Source organism: Eublepharis macularius, chromosome 7 (assembly GCF_028583425.1).
Source record: "Eublepharis macularius isolate TG4126 chromosome 7, MPM_Emac_v1.0, whole genome shotgun sequence".
Classification (NCBI taxonomy): Eukaryota; Metazoa; Chordata; class Lepidosauria; order Squamata; family Eublepharidae; genus Eublepharis; species Eublepharis macularius.
The window spans coordinates 33670333-33683980 of NC_072796.1; the positions used below are offsets into that span (position 1 = coordinate 33670333).

General features: G+C 43.3%; 1 protein-coding gene across 1 annotated transcript in view; it reads right to left on the reverse strand.

Annotated features, from left to right (window-relative positions):
- PIGN (phosphatidylinositol glycan anchor biosynthesis class N) overlaps window positions 1–13648 on the reverse strand; it is a 114557-nt gene that overhangs the window by 61517 nt on the left and 39392 nt on the right. The window contains exons 12-14 of the mRNA XM_054985957.1: window positions 10881–10936; window positions 4336–4414; window positions 1901–2077 (exon numbers count right to left, since the gene is read on the reverse strand). Of these exons, the coding sequence (XP_054841932.1) occupies window positions 1901–2077; window positions 4336–4414; window positions 10881–10936 (312 nt within the window). The remainder of the gene's footprint in view (window positions 1–1900; window positions 2078–4335; window positions 4415–10880; window positions 10937–13648) is intronic.

Genomic DNA, 13648 nt, shown 5'->3' on the forward strand with positions numbered 1-13648 from the left:
AAAGCAAAAAAACAAACAAACAGGCCAGTGGCCCAAGAAACTTTTAAAGGCTAAATGTTGACGGTGGGATAAGCCACAGGATCTGTGGCAAAGATGGGCTTTAAGAAAGATTTTGAAGGGCATGACCTTCCCAACAGAAAAGCTTATTGGGAACCTCCATTCCTGGAATGAGACAATACTGGTAAGTAGTTCCATAGCCTATGGAGGGCTCACTGGTATTTTGACAACATCAATATCCTTTCTTTTTTATTGCCTAAGCCTAGATTTCCTAAGTTTGCTAGGCCTGGTGGCATTTGTGGAATTTCAAGAAAGGGTACCAGGAGCCGCACCACAAAATGGCTGCCATGGGCTAGGGGTGCCAGGTCGCGCAGGGGCCAAACTCGGGGGGGGAAGGGGGCAGCAGGGTACTTAGTGTCTGGGTGCAATTTTTAATTAATTGCTCTCCAGCATGACTAGTGGCTTTCACATCATGCTGGAAAAAGAAGTCATTTTCCAGTATGATGAGGAAGCGCACGCACTTTGTGCATGTGCCTCCTCCAGTGCCTTTCCACCCACCAGCCTGGTGAGCAGAGGCGGGGGTGGGGGGAAGGGGATGTCCCATCCCCAGCAGGGAGATGGCAACCCTATGTTGAGTCAATGACAAACTGTTAGGAAGTTTCAATTATAACACACAGTGAGTGAGAGACAGGGACAGGGACCTTCCAATCACAAGGCCCACTCATACCCCTTGCTCAGGAGAACCAGTATGAGTACGCAGCACACTCCATCCTCTGCCAAGTCTGCAGGCGCTTCACACAGGTCAACAGCTGGTCATGATGCAGCAGTCTGGGACCAGGAAACAGATGGGCATGCTCTGTGGCTACCACGGGAACCTTGTTAGGATTTGCTGATCTCAGCTGCGCTGTAATGACTCTTCAAGTGAAGCAGCTTCCAAGCACAGCTGTCAGTTAGTTGTTGGCGTTCTTGGACTCTGGGAGAAGTAGTTTGTTTGGAACCTTTTGTATGATGCCAATAAAGTGACCCATCTACTATGTGGGGATGTCTGACTTCATGAGTGCCTTGTATGATTTGAGCTGACACAACGACATTACATGGTATCAGAAGTAATGGACATGGATTCTTTTCGACCTCAACCTCCACTTGTGTTGCAAGGTAATCTGGATGAACAGTGGAAGAGTCGGTACTAAGCTTTTCATCTGTATTTTGATAATTTTACTTATGAGGACTACAATTTTCTTCCTTGTCCCCTCCATACATCAAACAGGTAAGTATACAAGGTTGGGGCTACGGGAGGGAAAGAGTTTCTCACTCCTCACAAGGAAGTGTTTCAATAAATAAAGAGATAAATAAACAATCAGGTCAGTACACCAGCTCAGACTGCTATTCCCGCTCTTCCAGTCAGAGCTGATGGTTCTTCTGTTGTCTCGGGCCTCTCTGACTAATTTTCCCTGCCCAACCCCCCCAGAGAAGGGTTCCAACAACCAATTTGACTGGAATCATGTTTGACATCGGCACAGACATTTTATGTGCCTCTGAAGTGGGCAGGAGGAGGGAGCCATGTTACATTACCCACAGCAGTGCTGCGGCTTTTCTGGCTGCGAAGCTGACAGGCAAACACTCCCCCACAGCATGCTAACATTATGTTACTACATTAGGTTATCCTAATGACTGGGATATACAAGGTTTAAAGAAGTAGCCTTGTCAACTTAACCTTTTGTAACAAGTACAGCAGATAAACTCTACCGATTCAAATCTGGCCGTGCAGATTTGAACTAGCACGGTGACTTTAATTGTGCAAACGCTACCAAGGCCCTCAAAAACATAATGACAGTGTCCACTACACAAAACAGCTCAGTTTGAGCAAGCAAAGATCACACAGGGAAAATACATTATAACTTACCTTATTTGGGGTCCTCCAGGTCAGGCTTGTATGTGCCTTTATAATAACCAGAATCACATAAGATGTCCAGCCTACAAAACTCAGGGCAACACTTATGCCTAGGAAAATCCTGTCATAGGTATGATAATAGGACAGCCCCTGTAAAGCAAGGCTAATCAGCTCTCTACAAAGAGATACCTAAGGAAAGAAACATAACATCATGAAAAAGTCACTTTATAAATCAGGAGTTAGACTCTTGGGTCTGTTGTGCCCCAAGGTTTTTTAAGAAAGGGCTGAACTATAATGTGAAGCTCAGCTGACAGATTCTTTCCCCTTGCGGGTTGTTACTTTAATGAAAAACATTAAATTGAGCTGAAAATTGAAGCCTTTTTCTTCCTGTCCTTTCAGAACTGTTCTCCTCAAGCTGGCACTGATCCATACATTAGAAAAAAAGATACACTGGAAGGCTATTTCCTTGTTGGGGGAAGAATCTCTACTGATTTCTTACAGGGGTCCCCAACCTTTTCGAGCCTGTGGGCACCTTAGCAATTCTGACACGGGGTGGTGAGTGCAACTACAAAATGGCTGCCACAGGAGCGAGAGTCTCACACACAGAGAAGACGACCAAGTATTAGGGAAAAGAGAGGCAGTTTAAAAAATACACTAGGAAATAAGAGTGAGAGAATAAAAAAAACACTGTGGTGGCAGTTGTAGCTGAAACAACATTGTTCTAATCTGCACAGCCAATCAGATTTCCAGTAGTCAATCAGAAGCCCTTCTGGGCAAGAGCCCCACATGGCCCCACCCATCTTCTAAAATCACTTGGTGGGCACCAGGAACAGCGTCGGTGAGTGCTATGGTGTACACAGGCACCATGTTAGGAACCCCTGATTTATTACATTTGTTTCCCACCTTCCCCAAACTCAAGCTGGTCTCCCATCTACAGAAGTGTCTGGTCTAGACCTGCTTTGTTTCAGTAAGGATGTGCATCATGGGCCTTCAGACCATTTCTAGGACCAATCTTTGGCAACTGGGTCAATTAAGAGGAGTTAGCTGTGTTAGTCTGTAGTTGCAAAATAGTAAAGAGTCCAATAGCAACTTTAAGACTAACCGACTTTATTGTAGCATAAGCTTTCGAGAACCACAGCTCTCTTCGTCAGATGCCACCACAGCTCTCATCTGACGAAGACAGCTGTGGTTCTCGAATTATTATGCTACAATAAAGTCGGTTAGTTTTAAAAGTGCTACTGGACTCTTTACTATTTGGGATCAATTAAGAGCAGCATCTATGGATGCTTGGGGGAAAAGAACACTTTCCATGCATGTACTGCCCCCATACACCATACCCCCACCCACCCACCCACCCACACAACCTCCCTCCCTCCCTCCCTCCCTCTCTCTCTCTCTCTCTCTCTCTCTGTGCTCTTTGGAAACAGTAGGGTACATGAAGGCATGTGCTACACTACCTTTCTCTTCTGGGCACATCATGCATCACAGGGCTTTACCTGTTAATTGGCTGCTTGCTCCTGCTCATTATGATTCCAGGAAATGAACTGTTCTGTAAATCACATTCCCATTTACAAAAAGCTCAAGTCAATTTCAGCAACCAGGCCAATTTTCACAAAACCAAGAGAGGAATTAAAAATAATCAGCCTCCAAGTATGGGCCTATAGCAGCGACCAGCATCTGCTTCTTGGTCAGATGAATGCCCACAGTCACAGAAATAGCACATGAGCTTGAAACAAATCTGGGTTTTTTCCCCTGCAAACTTGAATAATAATGTCGTAGCAACTGATAAGGAAATGTATTACTGGGAATCATATCTGAGCTGTACACAAAAGTGAAGCTGACAGAAATTGTGGAGAGAATGGAATCTCTCCACTACAAAACATTACACAGCTAATGAAAATGGCATACAAAAAAACTAAAAAGGGGAGGACTGTGATTTAGTGGTACAGAATCTGCTTTGCATGGAGAAATGTGCCAGGTCCAATCCTTGGTACCTGAAGTTTCAAAAAGGACTGGGTAGTAGGGATGAAAAAAGACCTGTACCCAACCCTGGAGACGTTTTGCCAATCTGAGCCAGTTTGGAGTAGTGGTTAAGAATAGAAGGACTCTAATCTGGAGAACCGGATTTGATTCCCCACTCGTCCGCTTTAAGCCAGCTGGGTGAACTTGGGTCAGTCACAGCTTCTTGGAGCTCTCTCAGTCCCGCCCATCTCACAGGGTGATTGTTGTGAGGATAATAGTAACATACTTTGTAAACAACTCTAAGTGGGTGTTAAGTTGTCCAGAAGGGTGATATATAAATCAAATGTTGTTGTTGTTGTTGTTGTTGTTGTTGTTGTTATTAAGACAGATAATACCAGCCTTGGCACTATGGTCTTGCTCAGTATAAGGGAACTTCATGGGGGTTCATGATGGAATATTAAGGGCCACTCTGACCATTCACTTACCGCTTCCTCGTATTTTTCATGCTGAATATAAGTCCTTGCTTTTCTAAGAAAGTCTATTTGTTCTGAATCAGAAAGAGACCTATGCAAAAAGATACAGGGAAAAAATAGTTAAATACTAGCTTTCTTTTATTTTCAAGGAAGGAGGAGCAACTGTGGGCAGATTTTTTTTTAAATCTCAGAGTTATTTTGTATCAGACTATACTTAATTTTTAAAACTCTGCTTTCAGTGATCATTGTCTCACAAAAAGCACACTTACAAAAACAAAACCCTGCAGGACATTTTTCATTGGCAAGACTGCCCCTAGGGTGCTTTCCTCACACAGAGCCACAGAGAAAGCAAAGAGATTTAGTGCCAAAATTAAAGCCTTGAGAGAAAGTGATGGAGTCTGAGGAGAACTGTGGAAAGGGGGAAAGTTATGAGGAAGCAGCCGTATAAAGATAGGACATTAGACAATGATATCATTTTTGAAGGAGGGGTGTCACAAAACTATAAAATTAAGCTAGGGGAAATTTTTATTTTAATTTTTGCTTTCTTTAATTGCCATTCCCAGTACAGTTAAAGAGTTTCAAAACCTTATTCTGAAACTAGGCCCAAACCCTCCTGAAGTCCAGGAGATCAAGCATGATATAAATATTGTAAATTAAATTAAATAAGTAAGCCTAACAACTGACACAACAGTCTCTGGAGATCCTTTTCTAGTTTGATAGGGCTCTGAATGTGTTAAGTTTGGTTGGATTATTCCCTACCATTGGCTCTATAATTTCATCTCTCATAAACTAGAAGATATGCTTACCGGCATATTTAAAAAGGTAAGATTTGAACATGCCTCAAATATATAGTTTGACACTCTTGCAAGTTAAAAAATGGAAAGCTGGGACTAATCTGGTTATTAGAAACAATGTTAGATCAGTTAGTTACATTAGTGATGGTTGAAAATCTAGGGGCAACAGCCAAAAGTGAATAAACCCCAATTTGTTCCACAGGTTGGGGAAGCCATGAATTTGAAACAGTGAACTACATGTAACCATGTAGTTACATGGGGCCGTTTTGGCCCGGATCGGGCCCGTTTTGAGGTGCTGCAGAGCACAGCACCCCAAAACGGGCCCAGTCCGCGCCAAAATGGCCCCATTTTGAGCCACTGCAGAGTGCAGGAGCACTCCTGCGCTCCACAGCGCCTCAAAACGGACCCGATCCGCGGGCGCATTTTGGGCCACTGTGGGTTGCAGGAGCGTTCCTGTGCTTCACAGTAGCCCCCAACGCGAGCCCCTACAGAGCGGGGGCATGCTGGGGGGGCGTACACAGCGTGATGACATCACTTCCCAGAAGTGACGTCATCACGCTTTCCAGGAGTGCGCATGTGCGCACCCCCCTCAGCACACAAGTAAGAGCCAGGCCCCCAATCCCCCACTGGAAGACTCAGGGGGCCTAGCAACCCTAGTTGGAAGCGACTTGACAACACATAACACACACACATGGAGGGAAAAAGGGAATATTACAGAAAGGATTCTGGATGCCCTAAGAGCAAGAGAAAAGTTTTCTATATGCTGGAAACTTAGATGATGACAATCCATAAGTTTAAGAAATAGTTTAAGGCCCTTGGCTGGGGACAGGAGACACTTGGGAATGCAGGGATCTTTGCACACTTCCAGAGGCTAGCCCTCTGTCACAAGATAAGTTCAGCATTACCTGTTACCATTGTAAATACAACTGTTAACAGATCTTACAGATCGCTGCATTTATATAATGCAGAGAAGACTAAGAGGTGTCCAATTACAGTCTTTAAAATCACAACGGCTTACTAAACAGCCCCTACAACAATATGATCAAAGCTCTTTAGTTCCAGTAATATAAATAGCATATTTCATGTGCAAGGACAATCAATTATGTAACTAAACATTAGGGCTAATTGCGCAGAGGCTTATAAATTGTCTCTTATGAGATGCTGCTGACTCACTGGGACTACACCTGACAAAATTAATATTTCCACCACATCACTCACGACTCCCGTTAAAAAATAATGAATTGCTTTTGACAGCCGAGCCAGCAAGTCTGTGATCAAAATGAACCAAGTGGAGGAATCTCAAGGGAATTCTGCCTGGCCAGCAATTCCCTGCCTGTCACTTCTGTGCAGAAGACCTCATCTCTGCAGATTTTGTTTTGTTCCTTGTGGATGGGGAGTCATTGCACCCCTTTCACATCAGCAGATGCAAACAAAATTCTAAACACTCTGATGAAGCTGAAACACAGGCTACTATGTTTCTCTCTCTCTCTCTCTCTCTCTCTCTCTCTCTCTTTCTCTCTTTTAAGGACAGCAAAAGACCTTGGGAGTTTACAATAGGCTTTTGCCTAGCTCATACTCAGTAATATGGCCAGCACAGTGTAATGGTTAGCATGTCAAACTAGGATCTGCTTGACATGCTATTTCCTACCCTGCCTTGGAAGCTGCTGAGCCAGTCTCTCTTTTTCTCTCTCTCTTTCTCTCTCTCACACATAGACTGAGCCTAACCTATTTCGTTTTTGTTTCATTTGGTGCTCCCTCACTGACCCTCCTATTTACGTTATGCTTTTATATATTTATTTATCCACATACACACATATATAGTTTTTGAAGTTATTTTAAGTGTTGTTTTAACTTGAGGGCCCTAACTGGGTGGAAGACAGGATAAAAAAATAATTAAATAAATAAATCTACCACACAGGGTTGTGGTTGAGAGAAAAAAATGGAGGAGGGAAAATGATGCTGCATGCACCTTTAGGTCCTCAGTAGGGGGGAAAGCAAGGCAAATAGAAACATTTTTTAAAAAAACGAGTGCACCTGGACAACTCTATTTAATGAATCAACAGGACATGAACAACACCATTTATTGAGGTACTTCACTGTTACCAAGGCCCAGTTCAGACATCCAGGCAAGCGCTGGCATCACTCATACCAAGGTATCATTTCCTTCATACAATCACTGTCTATATGCCTGCAATTTGTACCATTGAAGGAGCCAGCGCCCAATAGCAGAGCACTTATTTTGCATGTAGAAAATCCCAAGCTCTGCCATCCATTTGGATAGGCAGCTTTTGACAAGCTACTAAGCCTCAGGTACTGTATGCAGATAATACTGACCTCTATCATTTAGGTTGCTAAAGAACACTCCAACAGCACAATCCTATGCAGAGTCACTCTAGTCGAAGCCCCACTGAAATCATTGGGCTCAGACTGCAGTAACTGCACAGGAACGCACTGTAAACAAGGCAGGCATGATGGTTTTTAAATACAGAAGAATTATACAAATGCAACTTGAGATTGTCGTGAATCAACAGACTGCAGGTAGATTTTTACAGATTTTCTTGAACTGTTCGCTTCCACCCATATTGATCCTGCGGTTGCCAAAAAAAACCCCAAAACCACTGTCTATAAAAATGGCAGATAGAAAAGATCCTACCACAGCAGGAAACACCTTTTCCATTTGATCCAGTGTTCAACAGGAAACTAGAAGAAAAATGAATTTGGGAGAGGAAGAGGAGGGACAGGGTTCCACATCTGTGCTGGCCAAAGGGAAGCAGGTAAGTTTCACGTTCACTTAAAACCTTGATAAACAAGGCTGGGATAGTGTGAGCCACCAAGCAGTGAGGTGCTACCTTCAGCTCAGTTGCTTCACACCCCAAGTGTAAAGGCAGATGCACACATCATTGATTACGCCTGAGGTCCCCACTACCAGAGATGTGATGCTGGTTCTCCTCAACTCCCACACATGTGATGCTTCAGTCATATCAAAACTGCGGCAGATGTGGAGATGGGGCTCCAGTCTTCCCCCTGCCATCCCGTTTTTTAAACCTGAAAGCATCCCAGGAAGGAGAAGCTGTTTGGGGAAAGCCAGGTGTTTCCAATTTTTAAGCCACTTCAGACACCTGACAAAGCGGCTTTCAGTCTGCCCAAGTTTACACTTATTGGTCAGTCTTTAGACAGCCAAACTCCTTTTAGTTATATATGAAAGCATTATCTAAACAGTTAGAATAGACAAGCAGAAAAGAATGAATAAAACGGAAAACGTCGACATACAAACATAAAGGCTGCGCCTGCTTTAAACACACGCACACAAACAAACACACACTGAAATGTTGTTCCTAACCTTCCGTAAATCAGCATTCCGGATGCATCACATAAACCCCTTGGGATAAGAAGGCAGGTACAAATAAAAAATGTCTGGCATTTCAGAGGCTGGAAAGAGAGCCATGCCAGCACGTTCACCTACTTTCCATGTAAATGTACTTTAATTAGAGTCAGGGTCAATTAAAGGCCAGTGGGGGAAGGATGAAAAACAAAAAGCAGAATCTGCAGTATCTCCTCTGGCCAATATTGCAGTGGAGTCAGAAGACTCCAGAAGGAACCAGAAATAGCTGTTTTAGCCCCAAGGCCTGAAAGATGTGATGCCAAAAACTTGGGAGTGAAAGGGGGGAAGCAGGAGATCTTCACAAGTGCCACTGAAACCAAATCTGAACAAGTGAGCTCTGACTCACGAAAAAGCCTATGCCGAAATGAACTTTGTCAGTCTTCAAGGTGCTGTTTTATTAAACCCTATCAGCCCACAGTGAAGCAGGCGGAACAGCAGAACTAGGCAACTCATCCTTCTGAGAAAGGATTTAATACGTCACGTCACATCGCTTATGTCTTGTGTCGGCATTGTTTTTCAGCTATGTATTCAGAATTATGATTGTTTTCAAATTTCTGCAATCCATACCCTATTGTATTGTTTATTAAATGTCCAAGCCGTTGCTCATACTGACATACACTGTGTAATCTGCCTTGTGTCTCAGTAACAAAGGTAGACTACAAATAAATTAAATAAAGAATAGTTTGGTAAATATGTATTGTCGAAGGCTTTCACGGCCGGAGAACGATGGTTGTTGTGGGTTTTCCGGGCTGTATTGCCGTGGTCTTGGCATTGTAGTTCCTGACGTTTCGCCAGCAGCTGTGGCTGGCATCTTCAGAGGTGTAGCACCAAAAGACAGAGATCTCTCAGTGTCACTGTGACACTGAGAGATCTCTGTCTTTTGGTGCTACACCTCTGAAGATGCCAGCCACAGCTGCTGGCGAAACGTCAGGAACTACAATGCCAAGACCACGGCAATACAGCCCGGAAAACCCACAACAACCAGTTTGGTAAATAAATAACTAAACATTGCAAGTCAAATAACCGACAGCAGCTGGGAGCTTCTGCCTTCTCCTTTCTGACAAAAAGTCCCTTGTAAGGGGGGGGGGGGTGGAAATCGACATAGACTCAACCATTGGCTTGGGCAAAGACCCAAACAGGAGCTGCTTTCCGTCAGAAAGTTGGGCGGGCAGCATTTATGAAAAAGGCTCTTTTTCGTTCCACTTCCCTGCCCCTTTAAAAGGGTCACATAATGCATTTTTCTTTCCTTAAAACATTTCTATCCTGCATTATCTCCTTAGACGCAAGGTGACTAACAATCCAGCAACAGCCCAACTAATGCGGTTAAAACACTGTTTAAAACCCACATACACAAAATGTAACAGACACAAGAGGAAACAGTTATGGTTACTCAGGGAAAAGGCATCAGGGAAAAGAAGCTGGGGAGTCTGTAAACAAGCTGTTGTCATAAATTAGCCACACTACCCATAAACTATCATAGGCTAACTGGTCTTAAAATAGTTTCCAAGCTAGCCACATGTATTTCTCCCACAGAAGCATTTTGCCACGGGACAGAAGGTAAACTTGGAACCCGAGTGTTAAGAGGAGGACTGCGCAGGCACAAAGCCCATCAGTATGATGCACAGTGACTATGAGGTAGTAAGAATGCCAGCACTCAACATCCCTGCTTGGCGACCACACAGTTCAATATCCCACATCCCTGAGTCATCCTCCTGCACCAGTGAACAGGCTCTAATAGAAGCAGAAGTAAACTGTCACAGGCTGGAACTGGCACTGATCTACTGGTTTGCTTCAGGCATTCGTGAAGGAAAGGGGCTTACAAACCATTTAGTATTTGTCATTGTGACACCACTCTCCTTCATCCAGAGGCAAGTTATTATTTCCATTTTATACTGAATACAAGACTATCCTTAGGATTTTTTTTTTAAATCCAAATTGAAACCAAGATAAGAATCCCGCCCCCCTCCCCGTTAAAAGATGCCTGCCCTTCACACACCCCTTTTAAGTGCTTGGAATATAGTCTATCAATCCACCAGCACTGAGTTGGATCCAGATGTAGATCTGCACTGATGGAAAGGGGGAGGGTGATTTCCATACACCCCTCCCAGCCTTTCATGCTGTTCCCCCCCCCCCCAAAAAGTAGCATTTTGGGCTGCAGTGGAACAGGGGACTTGAGAACGTCCTGTTCCACTGACGGAAATCCCTTCTGACAGTAGACATTACTGCTGGATCCAAACTACTTTCCAACTTTCACTTATTTGATTGGGCTGGTCTCATTTTATTGCCTAATGAATATTGATGCTTGGCATGTGAAACAAGGCAAAGAGGCAGAATTTTTTTAAACTTACAGAATAAAATGCAGACATCTAAAATGCACTTACTTGAATGGTGAGAACAGAAATGATAATGTGGTTTTCTTCTTCTGAGCCATCTTAACCTGAACATAACCAGAGAACCAGAGGAGTTAGCCATGTTAGTCTGTAGTAGCAAAATCAAAAAGAGTCCAGTAGCACCTTTAAGACTAACCAATTTTATTGTAGCATAAGCTTTCGAGAATCACAGTTCTCTTCGTCAGATGCATGGAGGGCAAAAAGAAACTGGTCAGATATAGAGGAGGAGAGGGGAGGGCGGAGTAGATGCAAACAGCTCCTTCTGATATGGAGATGCAAACAGCTCCTTCTGATATGGAGATCATATCAAATTAAAATGTTTGATCTCCATATCAGAAGGAGCTGTTTGCATCTCCATATCAGAAGGAGCTGTTTGCATCTACTCCGCCCTCCCCTCTCCTCCTCTATATCTGACCAGTTTCTTTTTGCCCTTCATGCATCTGACGAAGATAACCAGAGAAGAGCAACAAAAAAAGCTGTTAACAAAATAATCAGGTTAAACAGTCTTGATGTAAGCCATGTAAGCCTATTGGTATGGTGGGACATAAAGATTTGTAACAAGCAAAATAAACAAAACTTAAGACAAAAAAATTAGAAAGAAATGCCAGCATTTTACAGCTGCCATTTCAACACCCTACTTCAAGCTCTTCTTTCAGACAACTGTAGTTATTGGGGATGGGAGGGGGAATAATTCTTTCCCAAAAGAGGAGAGGAATGGAGCTGAGGGGAGCGAGACAAATGAACATTCATGCAATTTGCTCCTTTGACCCACTTTCCAAATTTTAAGAGATCACCCTTGATGTTAACTACTTTGAGCGCTTAATAGAAGAGCAGTAATAAAACCAAATAAATAAAAAATAAACTCATATCAGCACTGTGCCTATATATTCCCCTGAGTCTTACACGAGATAACCCAAGCAAATGCCCTTTTAGGGGACCTGGGGTTTCCGGCCTCCCAGAAACTGGCAGTGGAGGGGGAAACCCACCAAATCATTCTTATGGAACATCTGCATAGATTTGCATTGGACTTCGAAGCAAAATGCCGTAGAAACAGAGAAAGGAAGAACATTATCCACGCTGATCCCAGGGCTGATCCCGTTACACGCTAATCCTAGCCAATGCCTGCAGCAAATTAAAATGTTTCCTGGACTGGCAGTTATGAGATGGGAAATATTTTGTATTTATCATTAGAGAAATAATAATACAAAAAGCAAATATTACTAATTATTTAAAAATAGTCACTCCAGTTTAAAAGATGCCTGACTAAGAGGCAGCCAGTGGAAATACGGGGGATTTAGGGCATCTTTGGACGGGAGTCTAATTCAACATTTCAGTACTAAAATCAGCAGCACAAGAAACAATACAAAAAGAAGCTCCCCCCGCCCCCGCTTCTCTTTGTATTGTTTCTTGTGCTGCTGATTTATTGTATTGTTTATTATATTGTTTCCATATAAAGCAAGATTTCACACAAGTCTCCTGTGGGTGGTCTGCCAACAGATGGTGAACCCGTAACTCCTCACAACTCAGTGCTCAATTTTGAAGACAGCTTGATTAAAATGGATTTCGGCCATATCTCCTGCACACACGCTATTGGGTATGCGCTGATCAGCAAGGCTGCTTTGGGGTCTTGCAAGGACGGAAGCCGTAAGTCAAAGATCCAATGAAAATTTATGTAGCTGTTCCATAAGAATTTTAATCATCATATGCAAGATGCTATTGATGGCTAAAGTAACAACAACAACATTCGATTTATATACCGTCCTTCAGGACAACTTAACGCCCACTCAGAGCGGTTTACAAAGTGTGCTATTATCATCCCCACAACAAACATCCTGAGAGGCAGGTGGGGCTGAGAGTTCCTAGAAGCTGTGACTGACCCAGTACAAGATCTTGGTGCTCAACCACCTTATTTACAGAAAAAGATCCACTACCTTGGATTTTTTTTTTCATCCAGGTACTGTTTGTTTACTTACATTCTGCCCTCCATTAAACATACTGGACCTTTCAACTCAACCAGGGTGATCAATGATCTCTTCTTTGCAAATTCATTTCCTCAAACGCATCACTCAAACATTTTGGTACAAACCCCGCCATGCTAATAAATGCTTTGTATTGCTTTCCCTTTTAAAACACCAACTCTCTTGCACTTATGGATGCAAAGATATAATTAAGAGTGCACAGTCAATGTCTGGTGAAATGTCAGGAGTGAGAAGAGCTGCTGAATAAGATCCATGTATTTATACATTTCAGATCCATGTATTTATACATTTCGCTTGAGCGGCTCTCCCAGTCCTCAGAGAGGAGTTTTAGGACAACTCTTCCCTCGGATCCAACTCAAAGTCTTTCCAGCTGCCAGCCCCTCTTTCTTATTTGGACTAAGTTTCCATCTATTACCCATCATCGCCCTCATAACAGCTAGGCACAGTTTTGGAGGGGAAGGGAGAGAAACTATTGAACTTGGGTTAGAGAGAAGGGGGGGAAAGCATCCATCAGCATACTGACGGCACCACATGCCAAATGGGCAAGGTAATCACTCCCTAAAGTTGAATGTAAATATTCAGAAGCATTGGGGATGAGTGGTACGTTCTGGAAATATCCCAAGACGGAGAAATGAAGCCACTACAGAGTGGCGCCACCCACTTGCAAAAGTGCACACCATTCAGAACCGATGTGAAACTGAAAAGCAACTGAAAGGTATAGGAGAATCAAAAGGACCATGGTCCACCTGTCCATCTCCAGAGGAGGACTGTCAACCATGG